The following is a 24456-nucleotide window of genomic DNA, read 5'->3' as shown; positions in this document are numbered from 1 at the left end:
AAAAACAAACTGTCGAAGTGGCTGAAGGACTCTTGAAGGTATTTTCATCTATTATCCATGTTTTTTTTGCTTGTAGACACGATCGACACGAGTCATCAGGAATACTGCCCTAAACTGCCCAGCGGCCGTGTATCACATCGCATGCGTATTTGGCTTTCTATTAGGCGGTAAATATGGACGGCAGCGAAGGAGGGGAAGTGGTCGCGATGAACATAATTTTTCCTTAACAAACACTGCTTATTAACCAAACGGACCTCTCATTCTTTTCAAAAATTTTAACTCTTAAACTACAGTAATATTTAGTTAGTGTAGACGACATTTCAAATTGATCCCGTCGAAATGAAGAACGTGCGAATATTGCTTGTTGGTGATCGTAAGTAACTGAAGTAAAAGGAAGATTGTTGCGGTTTTGTTTTTACCGTGACTCGTGATCATCGTCAACCTTGAGGCAGCGAAGCATGTTAATTTGTTTCAATGCTTTTATGTGCAGCCCAGGTTGGAAAAACATCGCTTATTTTGTCGCTTGTCAGTGAGGAATTTCCTGAAGAGGTGAGATTTATGAACAGGCCAGGATCAGTGATGTTAAGTCTTGTTAGTAATTTTGTTTGTATAAGCTTAAGTGTCCTTTTAAGTTTGATCATTCAGTTCAATCTGTCGGTCAACTTAAAACCTTTCATTTTTTTTAAGAGCACTCGGAAAGAATTATTCACCCAGGTGGCTATAATATATTTTAGTCATACATTAATTTTATATTATTGTAGTAGCTGTGCTGCAGGCCCCAGTTGTTTGAAAGGCGGATAACACCATTAGCTGGATAAATCTCTCTACAGTAGATAATGCTTTTGGTTTTCCTAATATTCATCCACAGGATAGTGATTTATCGAGTGAAAATAGTGCCATCTAATGTTTGAACAACTGGGGCCAGATTACTACACTACACTACTACAGTCCAGCCACCTTGTAAACATGCATCAATATGATCATTGAAAATGTTGCCTAACACAGTGGACAGGGTGGCAGACTGAGGCATTTTGAGTCAGATCTCCCATAACTGGGCTTAGTAGCCTACTGTTTGAGTCACTGTGAGGCTGGGGTTATCCTTTTTTTTCTACAAGTTCTCTTGCCTTTCTTTCCTGCTCCCTCACTGACTGCCTGGACTTCCGCCAATGTAGGACGTTTAGCTCAGTTGGATAGGCACTTTTTTTGTGGGAGGTTACAGATTCAAACTCCAGCGGGACCTAGCCTCCTTTAGGGTTCATTTGTCATGCATTCATTTCTCCAAATGATCACTCATTCATTTCTCCAAATGAATGCGTGACAAACGAACCCCAAAGGACGTCTGCGGGGAGGCTAAGCGGAACCAAGCCTTTTAAAATAATTGAGGGAAGTGTGCTGTGTTTGTTCTGATATCAACAAATGGGTTAGACTGCGAGAAGTATCTTATTTTTGTTTTGAGACTGTAGATAGGGGGCATGCTCAAGGGGAGAGCAGCGAATCTGCGAGGGACAAGGGCACGAGCCCAAGCAGAGAAATATGAGAAAAGAGTCCTTTTTCCCTCTTTCTGCCCCCATTTTACCATTGATTTGAATAAAATAATGTGTCCATTACTATTAATATTGACCAAGCTTGGCTGGTCAAGATGGCTGGATATTGGCCCTATCCTTCTTGCCTTTTTTATGGACCTATTGGTAGACTTCATCTCAGTCAATAACAATGCAGCAAAGTACTTGGCCATATATTGATTCATTTTGACTTTATGCCTGGTTAAAAATGCATCAATCTAAGTTGCTAAGTGAGCTCATTAACCAGTAAAGTTAATTTATTACTTATTCTTAGGTTCCTTATAAAGCAGAGGAAATAACAATTCCAGCAGATGTGACTCCAGAAAAGGTCCCCACACATATTGTGGATTATTCTGGTTAGTATGTTGCTGAGAAACATTACAAATATTATGAAATCTGATAAAAAAATTTTTTTTTAGTCCAGAATATGTTATCCGCTGTCCCTTTATAACAAAAGAGTTGATTTTACCAAAACATTCCAGCAGAATTGTGATTTTTCAAAACCCATTGTTTTGGTTAACCTTCTGTCTTATCAAACCAAAACTGCAAGTGAATTTTCCCATCCTTAATGTGCTGAGATGCAGTTTAATAGTATCAACAAAGGTCCCTGAATTCCTCTTATGGTCAGGTTTGTTAACTTAAGTATAGTTGCCAGGAATTAGAAATGAAAGTTGCAGTATTTTTGCACTTGCTTAAGGCTGCGAATTCCACCTTCCCTTCCCTGCTCCACTTCCACATTTTATGAGAGTCAGCTGTCTGCTTTTACCTGCTTGTGCCATGCCGGTTGTCATGCATGGCTGAGAACGTTCTAGTATTTTCCAGATGTGGCCAAAAGTGTAAGCTTATGCCTGGATGTCTTCGAGATCCATTATAAGGGTAGAAGCTACTAGTTAAGCCTCTCTACCTGAAGCGGGGCCAACCGTCTCGTGTTTGTATGTACTGTACAGAACCTGGTTTGTATTCACTTGTCCCAGTGAAATCCACTTGCACTTGGGCTGTACATTCCCTAATCCAAGCAGAGGTAGCTCAGTGCTGACCTCAAACTCAGTTAATAAGAGGTGTACATTAACAAATAGCATGACACTGTTACCTTCGTTTCAACTGAGATAAATATAGCATTGATAGGGTTCAAGTTTGGCAATTTCAATTTTCTCACAGTGCTAAACATGATTTCTTTAACCAGCGTTGGAGCAGTCTGAAGATATGCTTGTGGAGGAGATCATCAAAGTAAGCTTTTATTGCAAAGTCATTGTACTGAAACGAGTTTGAGAGAAGGCAAGATAAAGCAGATCCTGTGTTCTAGTTTTCTACCCAAGCAGGCAAGATCAGCCTGTCTTGCCTGCTTGGGATTTCATGTGTTGGTCATGCAAGAAAAATCTCTCTTGTTCATTTGATTATAGTAAATCCTTAAAATGACCAATCCATTTTAACAACATGGCTGTATATTGGCTGCGGTCTTCTCCTTTTTGGTCTTTAAACAGGGTGAAACATCCCCAAAATAATTTCGATCCTTGGGCAATGTTCACTCATCAATGTTTGACTGTTGTTTTTAATAGTGGAGCTCCATGCATGCGCGAAGCGCGCACGAGCAGAGCCCCACAGCCAAGAAAATTTGGTTGTCTATCCATCTTAGAAATTTTGGTAGACACGTGACCATATGTGGCCATTTGGTAGTCATGCGACTGTCCATCTGCATCACAGGGCAATCAATGTAAAATGTTACACTTTTTAGCTAATGTGGGAGCCTGCAACCTGATATTGCACATCCATGTTTTTGTCAATTGAAAACTGTCAAAACAGGGTATCGGCTGTCCAGTATCACATGACTGTATCGTGGGCTCAGGTGTCGACCAATGGAGATAACATTTTTTTGAAGTTATCCACTGACAAGTTGCTGGTTTTTCAACTGATCGCAGGCTCAACTCCAAGTGGATTTCTTTACAATGGTTGCAAGTTTATTGTTTTTTAGTCAATAGAAAAAATTTGTTGATAGGAGCTTTGCCTTTAGCCTTGGCTACATCCATGTAATTGTTTAATAGGGAACCATCACCACTTTTTTACTTCTTTTTTCTTCTTACCATTATGAACTGCATTTCTTCTAAGTAAAATCAGTTCTTAGGTTTAACCAAAATTTCCCATGTCTCCTTAAAATACTTAGGGCTAGAAACCAAGGAGGCCAAATACTGGTTAAACCCGCGAATTGATTTTACCTCTGTGAAACATTTATTTCATTTCTACTTATACTAAGTACAGTCAACTCTCTCATGGCGACAACTTCTCGTAAGTGACCACCTCCTGTATAAGCGACTGGTTTGTTGTGCACCAAGGGTGGTTGCTTATGAGTGTGTTAACTGTACATGTGAACAGTGAATAAGGCACCTTTAATTTTGCAAACAAGATATAACATTACTGCATTGTATGATAACTAATGAGCTAAAACATTACTCTCCTCAGGCCAATGTAGTGTGTGTTGTGTATGATGTAACATCAGAGGATTCTCTAGAAAGAGTAAGAATTGTTTTTTTCATTCAGTATAAAGAGGAAAGAGCACCTACCATATTATTTTATTCAATGAAGCGCCCAGCCTTGAATTAGCACCCACCTCCAATAAGCAGCCATCCTGTAGGGAGGAAAATTTCCTAGGTGCCAAGCCTCGACTAGGAGCCTACCCCCACCTACCACCCTTCCCTTAAAAAAAAATGGAAGTGGACAAGAAGAGTCCTTATTTTTTTCCTTACTACTTACTATTAGACAGAAATTGACTTGGTACTACTAAGAGTCTTCCCTGAAGACTGAGTTCTTAGTTTTAATTTAAATAAACTTTCAATGAACAGTTAAAATTCTGCTCTAGCACATCTTCACGTTTTGTCATTATAAACTGTTTTGTTGGAAAATTAACTTACTTCTTGCTGGAAATGATGAAAATTAACTAAGCATCCACCTCAAATATGTGCCCACTCTCAAGGCCCAAAAATTTAATAAGTACCTAAGGCACCTAATCGAATAAATACGCTAATCATGTTCAAACAGTCATGAAAATTAATTTGAATCTGTCAGTTGAGACCATATCTTTGGCATCATGTGACACTGTAGTTGAAGCACTTTGTTTGACCTTGAAAAGTTACGGAATATCTCTTTACAGTTGGTTTGGTTCAGTTTTATTCGGGGTTGACTTAAATTTTTCTTCATTTTTTGGTGTAATACTTAAAGACAAAAATGAACAACATTATGGACAATTGAAATTTATTACCCTGAAATCTCAGCTGTAAAGGTTCATTAATCATATAACATTACACCTTTGCCTAAATTATGTTGGTCCTTAATTATAATCAGGCTGGCTTAATTGCCCAGGATTAGACGTAGACCCTTTGAATTACGGAATAACACAAAGTTGCAGCACAAGTAAATCTTCAAAAATTATAAAACAACAGCAGTGGAGTCAATCCTTCAGAGCATTACAAGTAGTTATTTGCAAGGATGTGCAGAATTTGGCCTCAAGTGACTCTTGATTTTATTTTTTAGCTGTTGACTTTATTTTCTCTTTGATTCACAAACATAATTTAATTATTTATACTCAGGGAAACTGGAACAAGTATGTAAGGGCGCTTACCAAAACTCAGAAATTGCTTGCTGGACTGGTCTATTTGAAAATAAAATATTAGTCATTTCAGTCTCGAAATTTTCCCTGCAACTCACCACTGCCGAGCATACCATTTATAAATAGACTGATCTGGCTTGATAGTCAGATTAATAAAGGAATTGTTTTTACAACTTGATGGGCTGGCCAGTTCTAGCAAATGGAAAGTGCCGTCATTCTTTTATTTTTCAGCCCAACTTTTCTGTGCAGAAATTTTCTCAGCTTTTATCTCTGGAAGTGATTCAAATGTGATCTGGGCCCAGTTTTTCAAAGGATGGAAAGTGCTATCCACCGGATAAGAGCCACTATCCAGCAGATAAATAAATTGCTCTATCCACCAGATTGAGATTTATCCAGTGGATAGCATTATACACCTTTCAAAGAGCTGATCTCTGAACTATAATAACTTACTATCTAGACTAAACTGGTCCATGGTTGTGTCTTAAACAGATAACATCATATTGGTTACCACTCATAAGACAAGCTTGTGAAGAAGACAGCACAGCCAAACCTGTCATTATTGTTGGCAACAAAGTATGTGTGATTTTCTTTAGTTTGCTTTTGGTACAAACAGAGGTTAAGTACTATTTCTTTTTCATGAGAGATTATCATCTTTGCTGAAGTCGTTGTGTTGTTGATTTTGTACTTTTCTAGTGAAGCAGGAGTAGCATGTCCTCTCGTACCACTGACTTAATGACATTGATCTCTGTTTGAGTATGGAATGATTGATAGTCTTTATGAGAAGAGGATGTGTTGTTTTTTGAGAGTGTATGTTTTCCTAAACTCAGGTAAAATTCTCACAGCCTGGACAATAGTAGGTGTCAATAAAGTACAAATGAGTGTAGCTCTGCAAGGCATGTGAGTGTCGATCGTCTACATTTGATGCAAGATTGGTTAGACCGATGCTATTTAAATCAAAGCTTAAATGTTTTAACTGTAATTATTTTAATTTGCATTTTAGTCAGACCTCTTTGATGGAAGCACAATGGATGTAAGTTATTACACTCTGTCTTTGGTGTTGTTAATTTCATCATTCACGTGACCCCCATTACAACCAGTTCTGGCCGCATAACTGGGCCTTATGTCCAATGAGGACATCATTTCACTTACATTGTACATTCAAACTGTTTTGTTTGTTTGTTTGAGAGGCACTTTTTTACAGACATCAATGTCCATATTTGTAGATTGAATAAGGAAATATGGAAAACATTCTTGGAGATATTAGCATTTTATTGCCACAGTGATTTTGTTACCTCTGCGTCCTGCATCCTTGATGCATAAAAATCCCCAAAGATGCAAAGAATGAAAGATCGATTTGAAGATTTTTTGGTAGAATATCATGTTCGTGTGATTTCTGTGGCTGTAATGTAAAGATTTGGTCTTTTTTTGTGCTTGAATAAATATATAGAAGGACTATAGTTTAATTTCAGTAAAATGTAATGAAGAGTTTTGGCATCTGTCTCCAGATTAACTGTCTGGTTATACATAAAGGCCCCAGCATTTTCAATTTAGGACTCCTTGTTTTTTTTGAACTGGGATTCATTGGTTATGGGACTCATGATTTTTCTCAAGATGAGTCCCAAGACTTGCCTTAGCTATTTGTAACAAAATGCTGTTGCTATCTTCAATTTGAGTATAAATAAAGATTATTGATTTATTGATTGATTGATTGATTGATTGATTGATACAGATTCACCAATACTACTTGATGTTGTGGCAACATCAGTATGTTATTTTGGTGCCTTCACCAGTTTTATTTCAAGTGGAGTAAACTTATTGGCAGGTTTTTTTTTAATGGCTGTAGGATTTCTTAAGATAAAAAGACATTCATGTATAAATGTGTTAAGTGTACTGCAGTGATTTGTGCTTACAGAGTTGTTTGGAATACCAGTGGTGTTTAGATTTGCTGTTAAAGTAGTTTCTGGGTAAAGACATCTTGTGACTTCTGATAAAATGGTTGACTCTCCATAGAAAATTGCATGTGTCCCTTGTAATAGAAAGGGGAACTGTAGAAGACTAGAGTCACTTTTTTTTTTTTTTGACTTATACGTATGTATGTTCCATCCTGGTAGACTGTTTTGCCCATAATGAATGACTACACTGAAGTGGAAACTTGTGTTGAGGTGAACATTTATTCTTGTTTTTGCTATTATTTTACATTTAACTGTCTTAATTATTATTTTGTCCATTAAATTTTAAATGTTCTGCAAGATTTCTATTACTGGATTTGCCTCCACAGTGCTCTGCAAAGGAACTTAAAAATATATCTGAGATGTTTTACTATGCACAAAAAGCAGTACTGCATCCAACAGCTCCTCTTTTCTCTGCTGAAACAAAAGAGGTTTGTGAAATAAGAATTAAATCACACATGATTGTGAATGATTAGAATAACAATTATAAAAAAAATTGTGAATGGCAACTTTTATTGTCCCCTGGCAGAGATTTGAGCCCAGTATTGATGTATTTTAGAGCCTAATACTTAAGCCAACTTTACAGACACCTTTATAAACTTGTCACTTAGCTTTTCCCCATTCAAGTCGACTTTTGTCATGTTCAATAATAGTGACAGGATGCGTACATGTATGTACTGGGGTGCTTGTACCATTTACACACAAATATTATTATTGCAACCTTGATCAGGGCCCAAAAGAACACTGTCCCTTAACATTTCCTTTGGTAGAACTACAGCTGTATTAGCTTTATTGAGTAGCTTGCATTATATTGATTTCTTCTTATTATTTTTATATTTTAGTTAAAGCCATTATGCCAGGCTGCACTGTCAAGAATATTTAAGGTATCATTACTAATGGGAATTCATATGAAGTAGAAGCTGCAGTGAGATTTTTGTCAATTTTGATCAATACAATAGATATTAATCAAATCAGATTTACCCATTTTTTATTGATTTATTGATTCAACTAAGCCCCTTCCCCTCCCCAAAAGAAAAAAACTATTACCCCTCCCCCTGACAATGTTGTTCTGCGTTGATGTCAGTGAAATGTAATATTATTGGATTGTGTATTTGAGAATTAACATTTGATGCAAAGGACATTATCAAATAAGGTCTTAAGCTCAAATAAGGCTTCGCTTTAGAAAGCGGCATGTACACCGTACTCTACAACATTGAAACCAGGGGGAAGGGGATACTACAGCAAGATATTGATTGGCTTAGTGCAAAGAAAGGGATGTGTACATACTGCAGCTTGATAACAATGACCTGGACATCTGGGAATGACCATCTATTGTATGGCAACAAAAGAAACTGCCAGGAAGGTTGATGTTTTTTACATACGTGATTTGAGCTCAGCAAAGTGGAAATCATTGGGAAAATTTTTAACACTATGTTTTCTTACCCCCAAAAAACCAAAGACCAAAATTTTGTTAGTTATGTGTGCAATGGAAAATTAGCAAAATAAATTTATGTAGGTGCCATTTTTGCACTGAGGCCTTGATTTATCTGTGTCAAATCTATATTTGATTGACTGTCACCAATCATTTTACCAAGAGTAAGTGGTCTGATGCTTTTCCCAGATATCAGATTCCGATAATGATGGTTTATTGAACGACAAAGAACTGAATGACTTCCAGGTGAGATGGTACAAACTACCACTACTTGCCATAAAAATTAATATTGTTATTATATTGTTTTTATTTCTTGACTAGTGTTAATTCCCTTTGTCTCCACCACTTTGGACTTGCCTGTATTTATCACAAGTTACCCTTGGCATTATACCTAACTGTAAGAAGGAGGTTTGGCGGTAACTAAATTGAGCAGCTGCTCTCTGAAACTCTGGGTTAGTTAACTAAAGGCCCCTACCAAAGTCAGAACTAGCCAGTTGGACAGGCCTCTTTGAAAATTAAAAGCGGTTTTTCTTCTTTAATTTCTTTCTTTTCTTTTCTTTCTCACTAAACACCCATCCCTGATGGCATACTATGAAGGAATAGACTGATCTTGCCGGAAAGTTCTGATTAAAGTGGAATGCTCTTTATGACTAGACTGATCTTGCTGGCTAGTTCTGATATATTTACAGTGCCTTAAATTTAATTTTGCTATTTGGTGAAAGAAGTTTTTTATTTCCAGTTTACCAAAAGTGCCAACTCTCTCCACCTCTTTGCTATACATTAGTGAAATAAATGCGGGTTGTGATTTACTTTCAGAATCGATGCTTTAATACTCCTCTTGAAGGGCAAGGATTGCAGGATGTTAAGAATGTGGTCAGAAAGAATGTGGATGATGGCCTAAGCAATGGTGCTCTCACACTTAAAGGTTACTTGGTCTCAGTATACAGTCTGTGGAACCTTGATATAATGAGGGGCCAAGGGACTGGAAAAACTGATTCATCCCCAGTCATCTCTCAGTCTCCTATTAATAATAATAATGAGAGAAGCGCAGTCAAGGGAAGTACTAGGGATGATGGGAAGGACGAAAGAGAGAAGACGACTGGCAGATCCTGTTTCCAAAATGGCTGAAAAAAGTAATGGCAGATTCATTGGCAATGAAAATGAAAATCTTACAGATAGACTGTTACATCAAGCCTACATAGGCCATAAGTTGCCTTGTCTGCATATATCTTGTAGGGGTGCTGCTGGTAGAATCAAGATCTGCCATTCATCTCTTCTTTCTCCCTTCTACCTTGCCTTGATCCCCCTTTGCACCAGAAGCGGTAAGGTCTCTCACAACCTTTCCAAGGCCGCTTACAAATTATACAAGATAACAGACTGGGGATGAGTTGGCTGGTCCAAAGAATATAAATTTTAATTAGCAGTTATTGAAAGAGGCTGAGTAGGATGTGAAGAATTACGCAAATCAAGGAGGATGTCATTCGGGTCAGCCTTGGTGGATAACATCCTCCAAGATCTGCATAATTTTTCACATCATACAAAAGCCAAATTCAATAACTGTTTTGTCATTCACTCAAAATAATTATTTTAAAGTTCTTAACAAGCTTACCTCCTTGTAGACTTTCCTCTAAACTTTGGCCTATTTTTTGGCGCAGTTTCAGAATAAAAACACAGTTTAATAATTAACCTGTGTTTCTATTTCCAATGCAGCCTCGTTTCCTATCAAATATAACATCGATCAACCTCGTTTGCTATAAAATAAAAAATAAATTGATTGTTTATTATTGCTCATGTCTTCCAAATTTGGTCAGTGCTAGTTGGTTATGAAGAATTAGCTGGGGAATTGGAGCTAATCAGAAATGGTGAAATATTTTGAAAGAATAATAATGTTCATTATTCAGGGGACTTTGCTAAATAGACGTTTCTTATATTGAGGTTCCACTGTACTGTGCTTTTAAATGTGCCTTTGGTTGAAGCAGTGTTTCTTGTGTTTGCTGCCAGTGTGGGTATTAGTCTGTTGTTTTTGGTTTTTGCATTTTAAGACCATGCTAACAACATGGTACTGGAAACGATCGTTACTGTGAAATCCTAGGACTTGGTTGTGATACAGCTGTTTCAAAATTGGTTTGTTTGTTTGTATATTTTACTAAATTCATTTTTTTTCTCTCATGTTTTTTATTTCTTATATCAGGTTTCCTTTTCCTCCACACTCTATTTATCCATAAAGGGCGTCATGAGACAACATGGACAGTACTGAGGAAGTTTGGATATGGAGATGAACTAAAGCTCAGGCCAGAATATCTGTGTCCAGCGTAGGTTGACTGCTTTTTACTTGATTATATTTTTAACAACAATAAATATTAAACTCATCGCCAATAGACGAGCTGGGGTCCTTTTGCCTACAAGGTTGGTGGAGCCAGGCAATGCTCTGGCAGAAAGACGGAGGTATTCATGGCAGGCCTGCAAGCAGCCTGCACAAGGCACTATCGTACTGAAGAGTTCAGTGGAATACTTACCAACCAATACTTGCCTAGCCCTGGAATAAACAGGGAGGGTTGGTTGGGAAAAACAAAGCAAGAAAATGTCAAGCAAGCAACAAGGCTATAGTGGAGACACTTTGTGAATAACTGCAAACAAGCACCTGCTTATAGAAGATCACAAGGTGCCCCTGCTAAAGGTATCAGGCTGCCCAAAAAACTGCTGAGCAGCAAGTTGTTTTAAGGTTTATATTGTACTTTGCCTAAGTTACATTTAGCCATGAGAATGATATGTGTGGAGAGAAGAACACGGAAAATCCTGTGTTCCATAGAGAAATTGAACCCATGACCTTCCAGATACTAGTCACATGCCCTAATTACTGAGCTACTGAGAACTCTTGTGTTGAGGTCTTTTGTGGGCTGCTATAACAACTGCAAATTGCACTGTGATATCTTGTATAGCATCTTTTCTTATATTGCTCAGAGAGAACTGATGTGTGATTGGAGGATGCTGTAGTTTGTTGTTTTGCACATTCCATATCTCAACTGGAAATTTCATTTGCTTGTAAAGAGACAAGGAGATGGTTGTGCGACCAGGTTGTACTAAGCACTCCTGATACATGGTATTTTGGTTAATTTCAAAGGATTGATATTGGTACAGATCAGACAGTGGAATTATCAGATGCAGGATATCAGTTTCTTATTGACCTCTTTCACAGGCATGATAAGGTTTGTTATCAGTTAAACAATGTGATTGTTATTTAAAAAATTAATTTGCTGAGAGTTTAGTATCCTTTGGTACTTAAGTCTGAAAGATAAAAAAAATATTGAAATTATGTATTGATTGAATAGGATTGGTATGGTTCATTGAAAACCTGGAAAGTCATGGAATTTAATTGTTGGTCAGAGAAAGACATGAAAGTATTTTTGCTGGATTAAGTACTGCCAATGTCAAAGCAAGGACAAAGTACGATCGACACAAGTGAAGTGATATCTGTTAATCGGGGTTAGGTAAAAAAAATCACCAAAAACAAGAATAGTATTTTAAATTTGGAAAAATTTCATAGAAAAAGGCATGGAGATTCATGGGATTTGAAGAACTCAAAATCCAATTAATAATTTGATATTTTGTTCATTTGTTGCTATAGTTATGTATTAATGATAAAGTTTATTAATTTTATCATTTATCATTGCCTTTTTGATGAATAAGTATACGGCAAATGTATTATTTAAGCTGAATTTTAGTTGCCACTGTAAAAAACATTTTCTTTCTTTTACTGATGAAAACAAAAGAAAAGCATAATTTAGAAACTGCAGTAGAGGAATCAGAAGTTTCCAATGTTGCTTATGCTTCTCTTTTGTTTTCATCAGTAAAAGAAAGAAAATGTTTTCACAGTGGCAACTATAGCAACAAATGAACAAAATATCAAATTATTAATTTTAACGCCAATCAAAACAGAAACAGTGCGGATTAAGAGCCTTTTTTTCCAGGTAAGAAAGTTTTTAAGTCGTGTTCCAGTTACATGAAAGTCATTGCGCATTTAACAGATTCATTAAAGATTAATTTTCATTCGCGTTTGACACACTCATTGTTGTCAATTTTTAATTGTTTTTCAAGTGTATGTTTTCTTTAGTCACAACTGTACTGTCAAAAAGAGAAATTAGTTTTAAAAATCACAACGGTATCACTGCGTAGCAAATCGGCCGTGTTTTATCAATCACAGGACTGAAGTAAAAGTTACGAACTGAAGATGACAAATAAACGTGGCACTGTTAAGCTTTATACTTTTTCTTTTGGAATAGATGCTCTCAACATTATAAGCTGTGCTCCTAAAATGTCGGCAGTGCGCCTAAAAATTTATACCTGGTAGCACAAGTGCTCCCAAACTCAAATTTAAACTTTGAGCCCTGCTACTGCAGTTTCTAAATTAAATGTAGAAGAATTCTACCTCTGCTATGATGATTTATCATCCCAATTTAATAAGTTCCAGCCTACATACAACAAAACCCCAGTATCAAAAGTGCGTTTCCGTGCGGTTCCGGAACAAAGAACTGGGAATGAGAGTTAGAGACCGCGCGAAAAATGGGGTGAGTAAAAGAACACTCCTCCTCATTCCTAGTCTTTCTTTGCTTCGAAACCACACGGAAACACTTGCTACGCAGGCTAAGTTATGTGTATATAACAGGACACATATACCATGCACCTCATCACAATAATTGATTTTTCCAGTTCCCTGACACTTTGTTCTATCTGGTTTTCACTGTAATCTATCTCCTCCATCTTACAGGATGAGGATGAAGCACTGAAGCCAGAAGAACTTCAGGTAAGCAGTCAATTACAAAAAGCAGTTCATTATTACAAATATTAGCATTGTTTTTATTGTAATACTTATTAGGGAGCAAGGGAAGTGCAGTCTAGAGAGCACCCGCCTCCCACCAATTGGACCCGAGTTCACATCCCGGCATCTGCGCCACATCTGGGTTGAGTTTGTTGTTGGTTCTCTCCTTTGCTCCTAGAGGTTTTTCTCCAGGTACTCTGGTTTTCCCCTCTCCGCAAAAACCAACATTTTCGTATTCTAATTCGACCAGAAATCAAGTAGATGAAGAACCTCTAAGTGGATATGCTACCTTTAAATTGTTATTTAATGTTTTTTTATTTATATTTGTGATTTAAAGGAGTTGTTCAGTATTTTTCCCACAATGCCGTGGGGTGAAGATGTTGTCAACTCTGTTGAAACTAATGCCAATGGCTGGATCACTCTTCAGGGATTTTTAGCTCAATGGACGTAAGTAACCACTCAAGTAAGTGCGCATGCATATGAAAGCAACAGGAAAGTCAAGACTATTTCAAATTCTCCACTTGACTTAGAAACTCTAGTAAGAATGGTTACTAGCTTTGGGCTATTTCACACTTGTCTTGTACAGCATTCATCGTATAGTCATGCCAGATCAAGGGAACCCCTGACAGGTTGTAGTTAGGAAATCATTATTTGAAAAATGAATTATTTGTCAATGTCAATATTACATTCATTTCTTTTTTCTTTCTTACAGTGTACGTAATGAGTAGTGAATGAACACAAGCAAGCTCGGTAGAATTTCTGCAAGCTTAGCTTTTTTCCGAACTCGAGATGAATGTTTTCATAGGAATTTTCTCAGTGAACCACAATTGAACCTCTATTAAGCGGCCACCCTCGGGGCACCGTCAAGTTGCCGCCTAATAGAGGTTGGCTGCTCAAAAGAGGTTCGTCATAGGTCAGCATAATCTTTAGCAGAAACAACACTTCATTTTGAAACAAACGAGGGAAGTAGCATTACTGATCCACAATCTGTCGTCACCTTCTATCTTGGACTGTATTTTCCTTCATCATATTCTAAAAAGCCAAAAGGTGGCCGCGGCCTCTTAATAGAGGTTTAATTTCCCATACTATAGGGTGTGTGTCGCCACTTAGTGGAGGTTCGACTCTATTTTTTTAATATGACCGAAAGCATTGAAGTTGAAGTCTACAATTGACTATTTATTATGAATGCAAGAGAGCAGGCAGGGCTTCGGATCTAAAGGTCCTTTTTAAATAGGACGAAGGACTTTTTCGAAAGTCTAAACGTCTAAAGACGAAAGTATAATTAAAGGTTTAAAAATGTTGAAATGAAATGGTGTTATCTTGTAACACGAGACGATTGCGTCTGATGAATGTACATCTTAACTTGTTTTTCCAATATTTTTACTAGGCTAACAACGTTTTTAGACTACACGAGGATGTTGGCATATCTGGCCTCTTTTGGTTACACTCATCAGGAAAATGAACCTTCTCTGCAAACTGCAATAACAGGTATCGGTGATGATAAATAACAAACTATTTAAACTTTTCAAGTTTGTCGCAAGTAGCTGTGAAATGGTGTCAACGCCTTGTAAACCTTTGAGGACAAAAACAATTACGTATTGTACAGCTCAAGTCTTATTTTCAGGCAAAATGAATTCTGAGTTTTTTTTTTTGTCAAGGAAAACTATTTATACTATTCCATCTCCACGTAGTATCAGGTTTAAAAACTCTTGGCTTCGCCTCGAGTTTTTAAACTTGATAATATACGATTGCGAATTTTTTGAACAGCTTCAAAATCTCTGATACAGACCAACTCATTCTTGCACTAATATGTAGAATTGCGTTTTTTTTTTGGTCTAAAATAACTGGACGTAAAGTTTAGCCGCGTTTTTTCTTTATGAATTGTCAATGAGTATTTTAAAGACTTGCTATTGCACGCCTATAATTTGATCCTAAAGACGGCTTGGTGTAAATGATCAGTTAACTCCAGCTAGGTCAGTCAGAGTAAAATAGAACCTCAAGTACCTCTACCCCTCGCCAACGCACACGCACACGGTATTGGCTCTGACTTAGGGCTTAGTTTAGTCTACCTGTGCTTGGACGTTGCGATTTCTAAAGTTTGGCCTTGCTGTGCTCATTTGTAAACCCCCTTAATATGCAACAGATAACCGACAATTCGATAGTACTTACTTATAACAAAGCGTTGTTTGCAGTCAACTAACAACAGTGATGATTGTTAAACATGTTGTTGTGAGCCAACTAACTTGTGTGATCTCTGCTTTTTTCCTTTGCTTCCTTTCCAGTATGTTCTCCTCTGCCTTTCACCTTGGTTTCATCTGTGTCTCGTCTCATTCAGATGAGAAAAAAGCTTCGATTCTTACCTTATAATAATCCTCACTGGGACCAAGTAAACACTAAACTGGGTACTTTGCCCCTGTGCATTCCTTTTACTCACACTAAAGTAACTTAACATAATTTAAGAACATTGTTCAATACTGAAAAAAGTCTGTTAAACTAGTTCGAAGAAATGATAAGCCTTCGGCCCTCTAGAGAGAAACAACAAAAGGTGTAACATATAAGACTACTTTTAAAAGCACTAATGATAAAAATTCAATTGTACTGAACAAAGTTGGATTTCCACAGTGGACAAACTGTTTGCTTTTCTTTTGGTTCTTGTTTGTTCTTGTTTTTTTTGTTTTTTCTTATTTTCTTCTTGTCTGTTTTATTGCTATTGTTCGTTTACGTTTTTTTTTTCTGTTTTTTTGTTGTTGTTGTTTCTGTTCTTTTTAACACAATCTTTATTTTACATGCGTTCGTGAGGTCGATTTCCGTCGTCACCCAAGTCCGGACTCCAGCTTTGATCCTGGCTCCCGAACAACGGCTGGTTATCGAGCCTAATGCGTCTATTCATTCACTTTGTTATCTCCTGTTTGCTTTTTTCATTCATTTTACACGTGTCTTTTTATTCTTCATCTTTACTTGCTGTTTCTCTCTTTGTTTGCCCCTTTTCTTTTTATTCCAGTTAATTTGTTTCAAACGTATCGTCTTCAGTGGAATCCTGGTTCTTCGAACCTCCTGATGATCTCGAGCCCAAGCCGATTCCCTTCCCAGACTATTTTTTGGTGTTTTCCACTTGATTTTGCGTACATTTCTTTTTCGTTGTGTTTTCCTGAAATTCATATCAAATTGTCAGACTTTTCTTTCTCTTTTTTAAAAAAGTTCTTTTTTAACAACAATTGACGGAACAAACTCTCGGCTAGAAAGTTTATTATCTTGGTAAACCACATCTTAATAAATGTTAAGTCTGCAAAGGGAACCGTTAGAATGCGATCAAAAACATCTAGGAAATACTTTGCTTTGTTCCTGTACGGCGTTTCCCCAGGCCTTTTCGGTCAATTCACTTCGGTGACGTATCCGAGGCGAACGGGCGGGTAACGCCCTCACAGCTTCGCTTGGACCACGTGAACCGAAACGAATTGGACGCGCGAAATAATGAAACCTAGGGACCAGGCAAGGAAATACTCTTTGTGAATAAACATGTGAAGAAATACTGTAATACAATGAAAAAAAATCGTTCGACCCTAAGTGCCTGCTTTCTTTACCTCCAGTTACACGCAGTAAAGCTGTTGATTTGCAGAAGAAACAGACGTCACGTTCAGTGTTTCAGTGTTATGTTTTTGGAGCGCCTGGAGTTGGAAAGGTACTTACAATCTCTCCTTAGTTCAAAATGTTTTATCTGACGAAGCCTGACAGTAGCTAGAAAGGCTGCGCAGTCAAATCAAAGCTAAAACTTCTCTGAAATCGCATCAATACATATAGATCCCACAACAGAAGCACAAAATACAAAAGACTGCTTATCTTTCAAATTCTCACCAACATTTAAACCACGGTCTGTCAAGACAATTAATGGCGTCGAAGTTAACCGCTGAATGCGAGGTGCCTTGCGTGAGCCAACCTAAATCCTTTTGACAACATATCCGAAAAACCCTGAAGAAAAGAAATAAACACTATTGTCACTGCATAACTAATTAGCTCATAGCAGCAATGTTGTTTAAACTGTGTGCATTCCCTCGAAATCATGCATGCTTGCAGTTGTTGTAATGCTTTGCGCCCCTTGACTAAGAATTTGGCGGTGCTTTCTAAAACGTGGTCATTTTAATGATCGGTACTAAACTGCCAATAGAAAGTTAATAGGAACCAGACGTAAGCTCTGGACTGAAATATTACTTTAGTAAAAGGCGAGCGTACCTTTAATTAATCTATCTACAAATCAGCGTTTTTACTCTCGGGTTTTTTACTCTTTCCTTCTCTCTCGTTTATAAATTTAATTTGCAAAAAATACCCTTTCTTGCCAACAGACTGCCTTTCTTCAAGCTTTCTTAGGACGAACTCTTGAGGTAAGTAGAAGATAATGGTGACAGGCTTTTGTACATTATCCGTTTGTTTCCCCACTAAACTGCCCAACCGTAATAGTTCATTTTTCTCCCTAAAATGCTCGGTCACCGCCGCCGCCCGCCCCCCCCCCCCCCCCCCCCCCCTCAAAAAAAAGTCATTAAAATGCTTGGATAATGCTCATCATTGGGAGGCCACTTTGTAAACTCTAAACACTTTAAGAGAGGTTTTAGGCTAACAAAAATGTGCAAGTGGTATCACAACAATGTACACGAGTTAAGTGTTTTAATATATGAAAAAAAAGCTGCTTAAAGCTGTTTGAGCTGTTTACATGGAGGAAGGAAGATCCTAGAAGGCGGATCATCCTAGCGCCATATGTTTTCTGTGTTCAGTTTACATGAAAAGGGTTACACTTTTCCCTTGCGCTAGGATCTTCCCAGTACTAGGATCTTCCTAGCTGACAGGTAGGAAGATCCTAGCACTAGGAAGATCCCAGCACCGTGTAAACGTCTTTCGGTAGGAAGATCCTAGTACTAGGGACAAGCCAGACAAGATGGCGGCGGGTCGTTTAGTGGGTAATCCCAGTAATAAAGGCCGACCGTTTCGTTTGGCATAACCACGAGATACAAATTGTGATACAGTGAAACCTGTATTAAGCGGACACCTTATTAAGCGGACACCCTCTATTAAACGGACAGTAGCCGAAGTCCCCAAATTTATTTCCCTTATTTACTTTAAATGAAACCTTTATTAAGCGGACGCGGACACCTTAAAAGTACCTGAAATGGTCATTTCTATTGTTGCCAACCTGTATTAAACGGACACTTGTAATTATATTCCACCACCCAACATGCCAGACACCGGAAATGCGAAAGATTGCCTCGAATTGCCACCCACAAATTTTTCGATTTTTACATTAAAAAAACGTGACTTGACGAACTTATTTGATTAGTTTCCCAGTACAGTATTGTTTTCTATTTTGTTTTGTTTTTATAGAGCTTGTTTCACTCATCTGATTTCCTCAAATTTGAGTTGCAATCTATGTTTAAGGTACTATGATCAATTGGTCCACTTTGATAAAGAAATTCATGCAAACGTATATCGTCATAGTCTCTGGGAGTATTCTAAACGTTTCGACTGTTCATTTGAATGGCATTTGACACCTCATGTGGCGTTATCTATTGAAACCTGTATTAGGCGGACACCCTGTATTAAGCGGACACTACAGCTTTCCCCGAGGGTGTCCGCTTAATACAGGTTTCACTGTAATTCTACTGAGAGGTAGTTATTAACGCAAGTAAAGAGAGCAGAAGGGTCCAAATTGCTTTTTGTTCGTGTCGCCCGCCGTCTTTGGTAACCACACGGACCGAAATTTCTGCATTTTAACCCAACGGAAACTTGTCCCGCCTTCTAGGATTTTCCTGGTACTAGGATCTTCCTCCCTCCATGTTAACAGCCCCTGAAATGATCGAAAAAATGCTACCATAATGTACAAAAGTTTAAATAGCGACATTGCATGTGTGGCTGTGGAAGGCAATAACATTTTCGCGTTCAGTGTTTCTTACTTATTGCTTTACTGTCGTGGTTCTTGTTCATACAGCCTGGTGAATCAGACAAGAATTTGTCAAGTTATGCTATTAATCTGTTGGAAGTAAACAGACAAGAAAAATACTTAGTGGTAAGTACAAAAAAGAGAACATTGGGCGTTTTCAAGTATGTTAACTGTTATATTAAAATCGATAGCCAAGTTTTGCGCTTTTTTTTCGCCGTACAACTGAAAATACTCTGGGCTGACACCTTGTCTTATTGACGCCCCTCTTATCTACGATGTTAAGTTTGTATTAAACGTCCTCTCTCATAACGCCCCCTGTCTAATAGACGCTCCAAAATACTAAGAAATCATTCAAGTTGTTCAGTTACTTGCTTTATTAACATGGGTTTGTGCATTGAATCATTTTCGATGTCAAATTCATAGTTAAGGTGGGCTAGCAATGACAACTTAAAAGGCAGCCGGAGCGTTCATACTTGGTGTCCGGGCACGTTACCCTAGTACGGTACCCTCTGGGCATTAATGTGAACACACCCTTGTGTCAAGTACCCACGCTAGGATTCGGCCTGGTACCGGTGTCCGAGTACAAGGTCTACAAGGTCTCGACCTTGTACTCGGGCACATAAGTGGGCACTGGGTCCCTATGTGCACACAATTATTGTTACTTTCGGGAAGTCCACTGCTTTGTTCTCGCTGCTATAAAGCTCATGTTTCAAAATGGCGTCTGACAGGGCGAAATGGAGTAACTATGCACACAGTCATATATCGGGCACTCAAAGTGTGAACACAACACCATTTTGTGCCAGCACCCAGGCACTGCTACCCAATCACCAAGTGTGGATAGCCCCTTAGTGATCTTGACCGAGGATACTCTTCTCTGAGATTTGAAAGAGCGATATGGATCCTTAGACGGCTAAGACGTATCAGTGGATGGACTGGATATTCTGGTTTTAATTAACTCTCTCATTTTAATTAACTCTTTTAATTGACTCTCTGTCACAGTCAGTGGTGCTGGAGTTTTTGCGTGTGTGTGTTTTGTTCTGCTTTTTTATAGCTAGATAGCAAGCCTTGTCAGGGCCAAAGCGATTATAAGTTTACTGTCGTATAGAGACGTTTTCCTTTTTATTAATAGGGAGCTTTGGCAACGACGACGGCGACGGCAACGAGGACGTCAAATAAGCAATAAGTTTAGATGGGCAAACAACTTTGCACGTACATCACGCTTTTTTGTACATTTCTTTCTCGTCCCTGAACGGATACGACGGCGTGAAAATGCATGATTTCAGATTTTATGGAGGACGTAAACAAGCGACGGTGAATTTTTCTTTCTCTTTCTAAACTTAAGTGTGGCCCACAAGAAATCAACTCCAGGAAAATTTGCCTACATTTGACATTTTCTGGGAATTGGAGAAAACGCGACAAAGTTTGAAAAAACACGGAATCATTTTAAAGGTGATGTTTTCTCTGCCGTCGCCGTCGTCCATGATTAAGCTCCTGGCAATGAACTTATTTATTCTTTACACCTTTTACTTGCTTCAAGTCTCTAAGGAACACGCGCAAACATGATTTTGCTCATTTATGTTGGTTTGTTTTAGCTACGTGAAATCGAATGGGAAAAATCCGGCCTCCTGTTGCATGACCGACGTTGTGATGTGGCGTGTTTTATGTATGACTCTACGGATGCTGCTTCATTTAACCAAGTTGTACAACTTAGAGAGGTGTGTATCACTATCCAGACTGTGATCCAGCCATCCTGATCTCGTCGGGACTCTACCGATATTGCTTGAAAATACCGAGTCCCGCCCAATACGCGATCGGGATATGAAAAATTCCGATTTTGACATCTGTTACGATATTTTCAATGAAGACATTTCAGTCATTAAGACAGAAGTACAGCCCAGTTTACATCATTCTGGGGAAATGAAAAGGTTTTAAAAGGTATTTAAAAGCGACAACTAATTTTTTTATTACTCGTTATTCTTATAGCATAGTCTGCGCTTGGTGAAAGGCGAGCTGTTATTTCTGCGTTATGTTTTTGTTCCTAGAAACTACCCAAGACTGTTCCTTGCCTGTTAATAGCAGGAAAGAGCGAAGGAATAAGAGCTCAACAGGTAGGGTATCTTCCGATACATATACACAACAATACTGCCCCGTTTGCTTTCAAGAAGTTAAGAATTGCTTTTGATTGTTGAGTGTTTGTGTTGTTAGGATTTTGAAATGCAGCCAGACTTGTACTGTACCTTAAACAAGCTTCCACCACTTCAGGTATGTGTGCGGGGTGTGTGAATAAGGTCATGTTCACACCGACACCAAAAGCTATCCGGTACAGTATGAACACCTATCCGATATGTTACACACCATTTTAGAGATCGGCGCGGCGCAGCTTCGCCCCGTCACAGAAATCGCGCCGAAATCACCGTTCTTATGTGTGAATAGAAGCCCCATCCAGTATAGTCTGCTACACAGCCGTTTTTGGTGTCGTCACGCAACGCTAAAAACGGTTGTGTAGCAGACTACATCCAGTATGGTTTTCCTGCCGGTGCAAAAGCTATTCAGTGTTCCAACGAAGTTTACATTGTTTTTTACCTGTCATGGATAATTAACTAAACACTTTGTAAATGATTTAAGTTGTGAAAAATTGTAGTAATTATTAAATAAACATTCTGTTGAATTATTCTTTTTAACCGTGGACAAAGTATGCCTGGTTACCAGGCTTGGTTCTTACCCAAAACGTTGGCGGGCATTTTAATGGACAACTAAAGCCATTGAAGTAGAACTTTTTGGATTGAGGATCTATGGATTGACTTTTTCATTACCTTGCGTGGCTTGTTACTCATTATGACTTAGACTAGATGCCGTTCCTCACTGCTTTCCATCTAATACATACAAACTGATATAATCGTCGACAAGTATTATAAAAACAAAACACATCTGATGTTATTATGTTTCAGCCATTCTCGTCGCTTGGTAGACCTGTCGTTTACAAACCTATCTACAGCAACCTGGCACAAATGGCTGTCTATCCGTAAGTACACAAATCGTCTCTCTGATGTAAAATAAAATTCATTACAGCTTGAGTATCTGTTTCGAAGTTTTAAGATAGTAGCGCTCGGAGGTGTGAAAGCTTTGTTGTTGCCTTCATAACCAAAAGTGATCAAACAAAGTTCCTAGTTTCCTCTTGTAAGACTAAAACTGCTTGCGACGAGGTTTCGCTGAATTGCCTCCCTGTAATGTTTTGTCCAGCTTATGTGGCGGAAAATGACTACAATGAGAGTAAACTTTTAGCGTAGTCGCAATTCACAGTTATATTATTTTCTTCCCCTGTAGACACCTTTGTGGTCCCGATGCAGATAGTGCGACTTCATATTGGGTTATTGCCGGATTAGCAGCTGCACTTGTAGCAACGGCTGGTATTGTGGTGTTTAGATACTTACGAAAAGGGGGATCGACCACGTGACACTCGATCCCGATCTTATGGCGAGTGAGAAAAGAATGACTCTTGATAACAAGAACTGAAACGGGTTGCATTTCGCGGATGCAAAATGGGTGGAGTCTGGCAGAATTGAGAGAATACCATATATTAGCCGTTTGAGTTCTTTTAATTGGAGTACATGTAGTACAGGGAGTTATTACCGATGAACAATGTCTCAATTATTGTATCGTTCCAACGTCAATTTATTTTTTCCCCAGAATTGTACAGTTATTGCTTTTAATTTAAACGTAAAGCTCAAGATAAAGTATCATCATTGTATTAAAATTTTGCATTAGCATTGTTTTCGATTTCTCTTTTGGCGATTGTAAGTCCTAAAAGAAATTGAAAACAATGTTTATGCGAAATTTTGGAGGGACAGCAAAGAGTATTACGGTATTTAAAAAAAAAAAACGCAGAGAACACTGCTTCTTTAACTAAGCGAACTCGATTTAATTACTTTTTAAACCAAACCAATCGTAAGCCAATCTTAACTGTTGAACCTTTAAATTTTCCCCTCCTTGTTTATAATACCATAGCCTGTTCACAGACCCTCCGTTTCCTCTTTAGAGATCGTCGAGCGGGTGCGCGTTTGAAAAGAAAAACCGCGGGCACTTATTGACCGTTAACGCAAGGGGATGTTTTGCCATTGCTCCGCGCTCGCTCTCACGCGCACGCTTCTCTCGCACGCTCGCTAAATTCATCGAAAAAAAGAAAAAAATTGTGGACAGGCTATCAATACTGCTATCACGGAAGAACCTCTCCTTAGGAACAGTTCTCCGAAATATTCTTAAAGATACCAAACATCACCCAATCTCTATCTGTTGAAGTTGGATAACTGGCTCTATCGCTTTTCTGTCGATGTTAACGAGGATGGACTCGCCCTAGTGTAATATTCATCGTTTGATAATTATTTTCTGCTGACGTTTTGAGCTTGTAGCCATAGGTAACACTGTAACATTCCCAGTTGCAATTAGTTAGGTAATATAGCAAAAAAGGGTCGCATGTATTTGTATTTATTTGACAGTGACAGCTTCCTTGCCCCTTCACAATACAGTGAAACTAAAGAAAGTGTATGAAGTGCCCTCGTACAATCAGTAAAAACATTCTTAAAAGGTGTGTTGTTGTGTGTTTATACTGCCAGTTCTTGATTGCAATGTGCTCTTTCTCTCTTGATCTCATAAAGCTCCGGTAAACATTTTCCCCAGCCCCACGAATCAAACCTGTCTTGCAACAAATCAGCTTGTTACATGTTGCGTTAATACTAACATCAGATTGGATAACATTACGCGGGAGTCACGCCATAAACAGGAATTACGTCACTTGCTGGAAAACAAAGCAGAACTACCCACTACTTTCTGCAACAACTTTTCTCGCAACCTGCAACAAGCTTATTTGCTGCAAGACAGATTTGATTCCCGGGTTGTGCAACGCGCAAAATCGCTATTCGCTAGCAATGTTTCAAAAACAAGTTGCACGTTTTTGTTGCATCGCGCAAAGATTACAAGGAAAAGAATTTGTTGTGTCTTCGTAGCTTGAGGAATTGTAGTACGGCAATGCTTTTTGGCGGCTAGGAACTCTCCAAAGTGGTCGCAGTTTCATATAAGGAGGAGTTTGCTTGTATTAAAAAAAGAAAACACCACGCAAAGATACTACTGGAAGGCAAAGAAGAAGTAATCCATTTAAATTCTAAGATTGCGTCTTGCTTTC

The 24456-nt window shown here is 38.3% G+C and overlaps 1 protein-coding gene across 2 annotated transcripts; it reads left to right on the top strand.

Moving 5' to 3' along the window:
- Nucleotides 1-148: 148 nt before the first annotated feature.
- LOC140940783 (mitochondrial Rho GTPase 1-A-like) lies at nucleotides 149-23867 on the top strand. 2 transcript variants are annotated; one of them, XM_073389744.1, is made up of 25 exons: nucleotides 149-373; nucleotides 491-549; nucleotides 1837-1918; nucleotides 2746-2789; nucleotides 4017-4070; nucleotides 5650-5733; nucleotides 6161-6190; nucleotides 7272-7322; nucleotides 7439-7540; nucleotides 7952-7993; nucleotides 8731-8787; nucleotides 9358-9466; nucleotides 10733-10853; nucleotides 11663-11747; nucleotides 13307-13342; nucleotides 13695-13804; nucleotides 14745-14845; nucleotides 16945-17036; nucleotides 17695-17733; nucleotides 19329-19406; nucleotides 20873-20995; nucleotides 21323-21388; nucleotides 21486-21542; nucleotides 22229-22302; nucleotides 22605-23867. In XM_073389744.1, the coding sequence occupies exons 1-25, from the start codon at nucleotides 340-342 to the stop codon at nucleotides 22732-22734; spliced, it is 1860 nt and encodes a 619-aa protein (XP_073245845.1). In that variant the 5' UTR covers nucleotides 149-339; the 3' UTR covers nucleotides 22735-23867. The 2 variants fall into 2 exon arrangements, with proteins under 2 accessions (XP_073245845.1, XP_073245847.1); XM_073389746.1 differs by lacking the exons at nucleotides 149-373; nucleotides 491-549 and having other exon boundaries at nucleotides 1862-1918; nucleotides 2721-2789.
- Nucleotides 23868-24456: the final 589 nt, after the last annotated feature.

This window comes from Porites lutea, chromosome 6 (assembly GCF_958299795.1).
Source record: "Porites lutea chromosome 6, jaPorLute2.1, whole genome shotgun sequence".
NCBI classification, from domain to species: domain Eukaryota; kingdom Metazoa; phylum Cnidaria; class Anthozoa; order Scleractinia; family Poritidae; genus Porites; species Porites lutea.
Note: the sequence above shows the minus strand (reverse complement) of the source record. Positions and strands in the feature narration are given on the sequence as shown.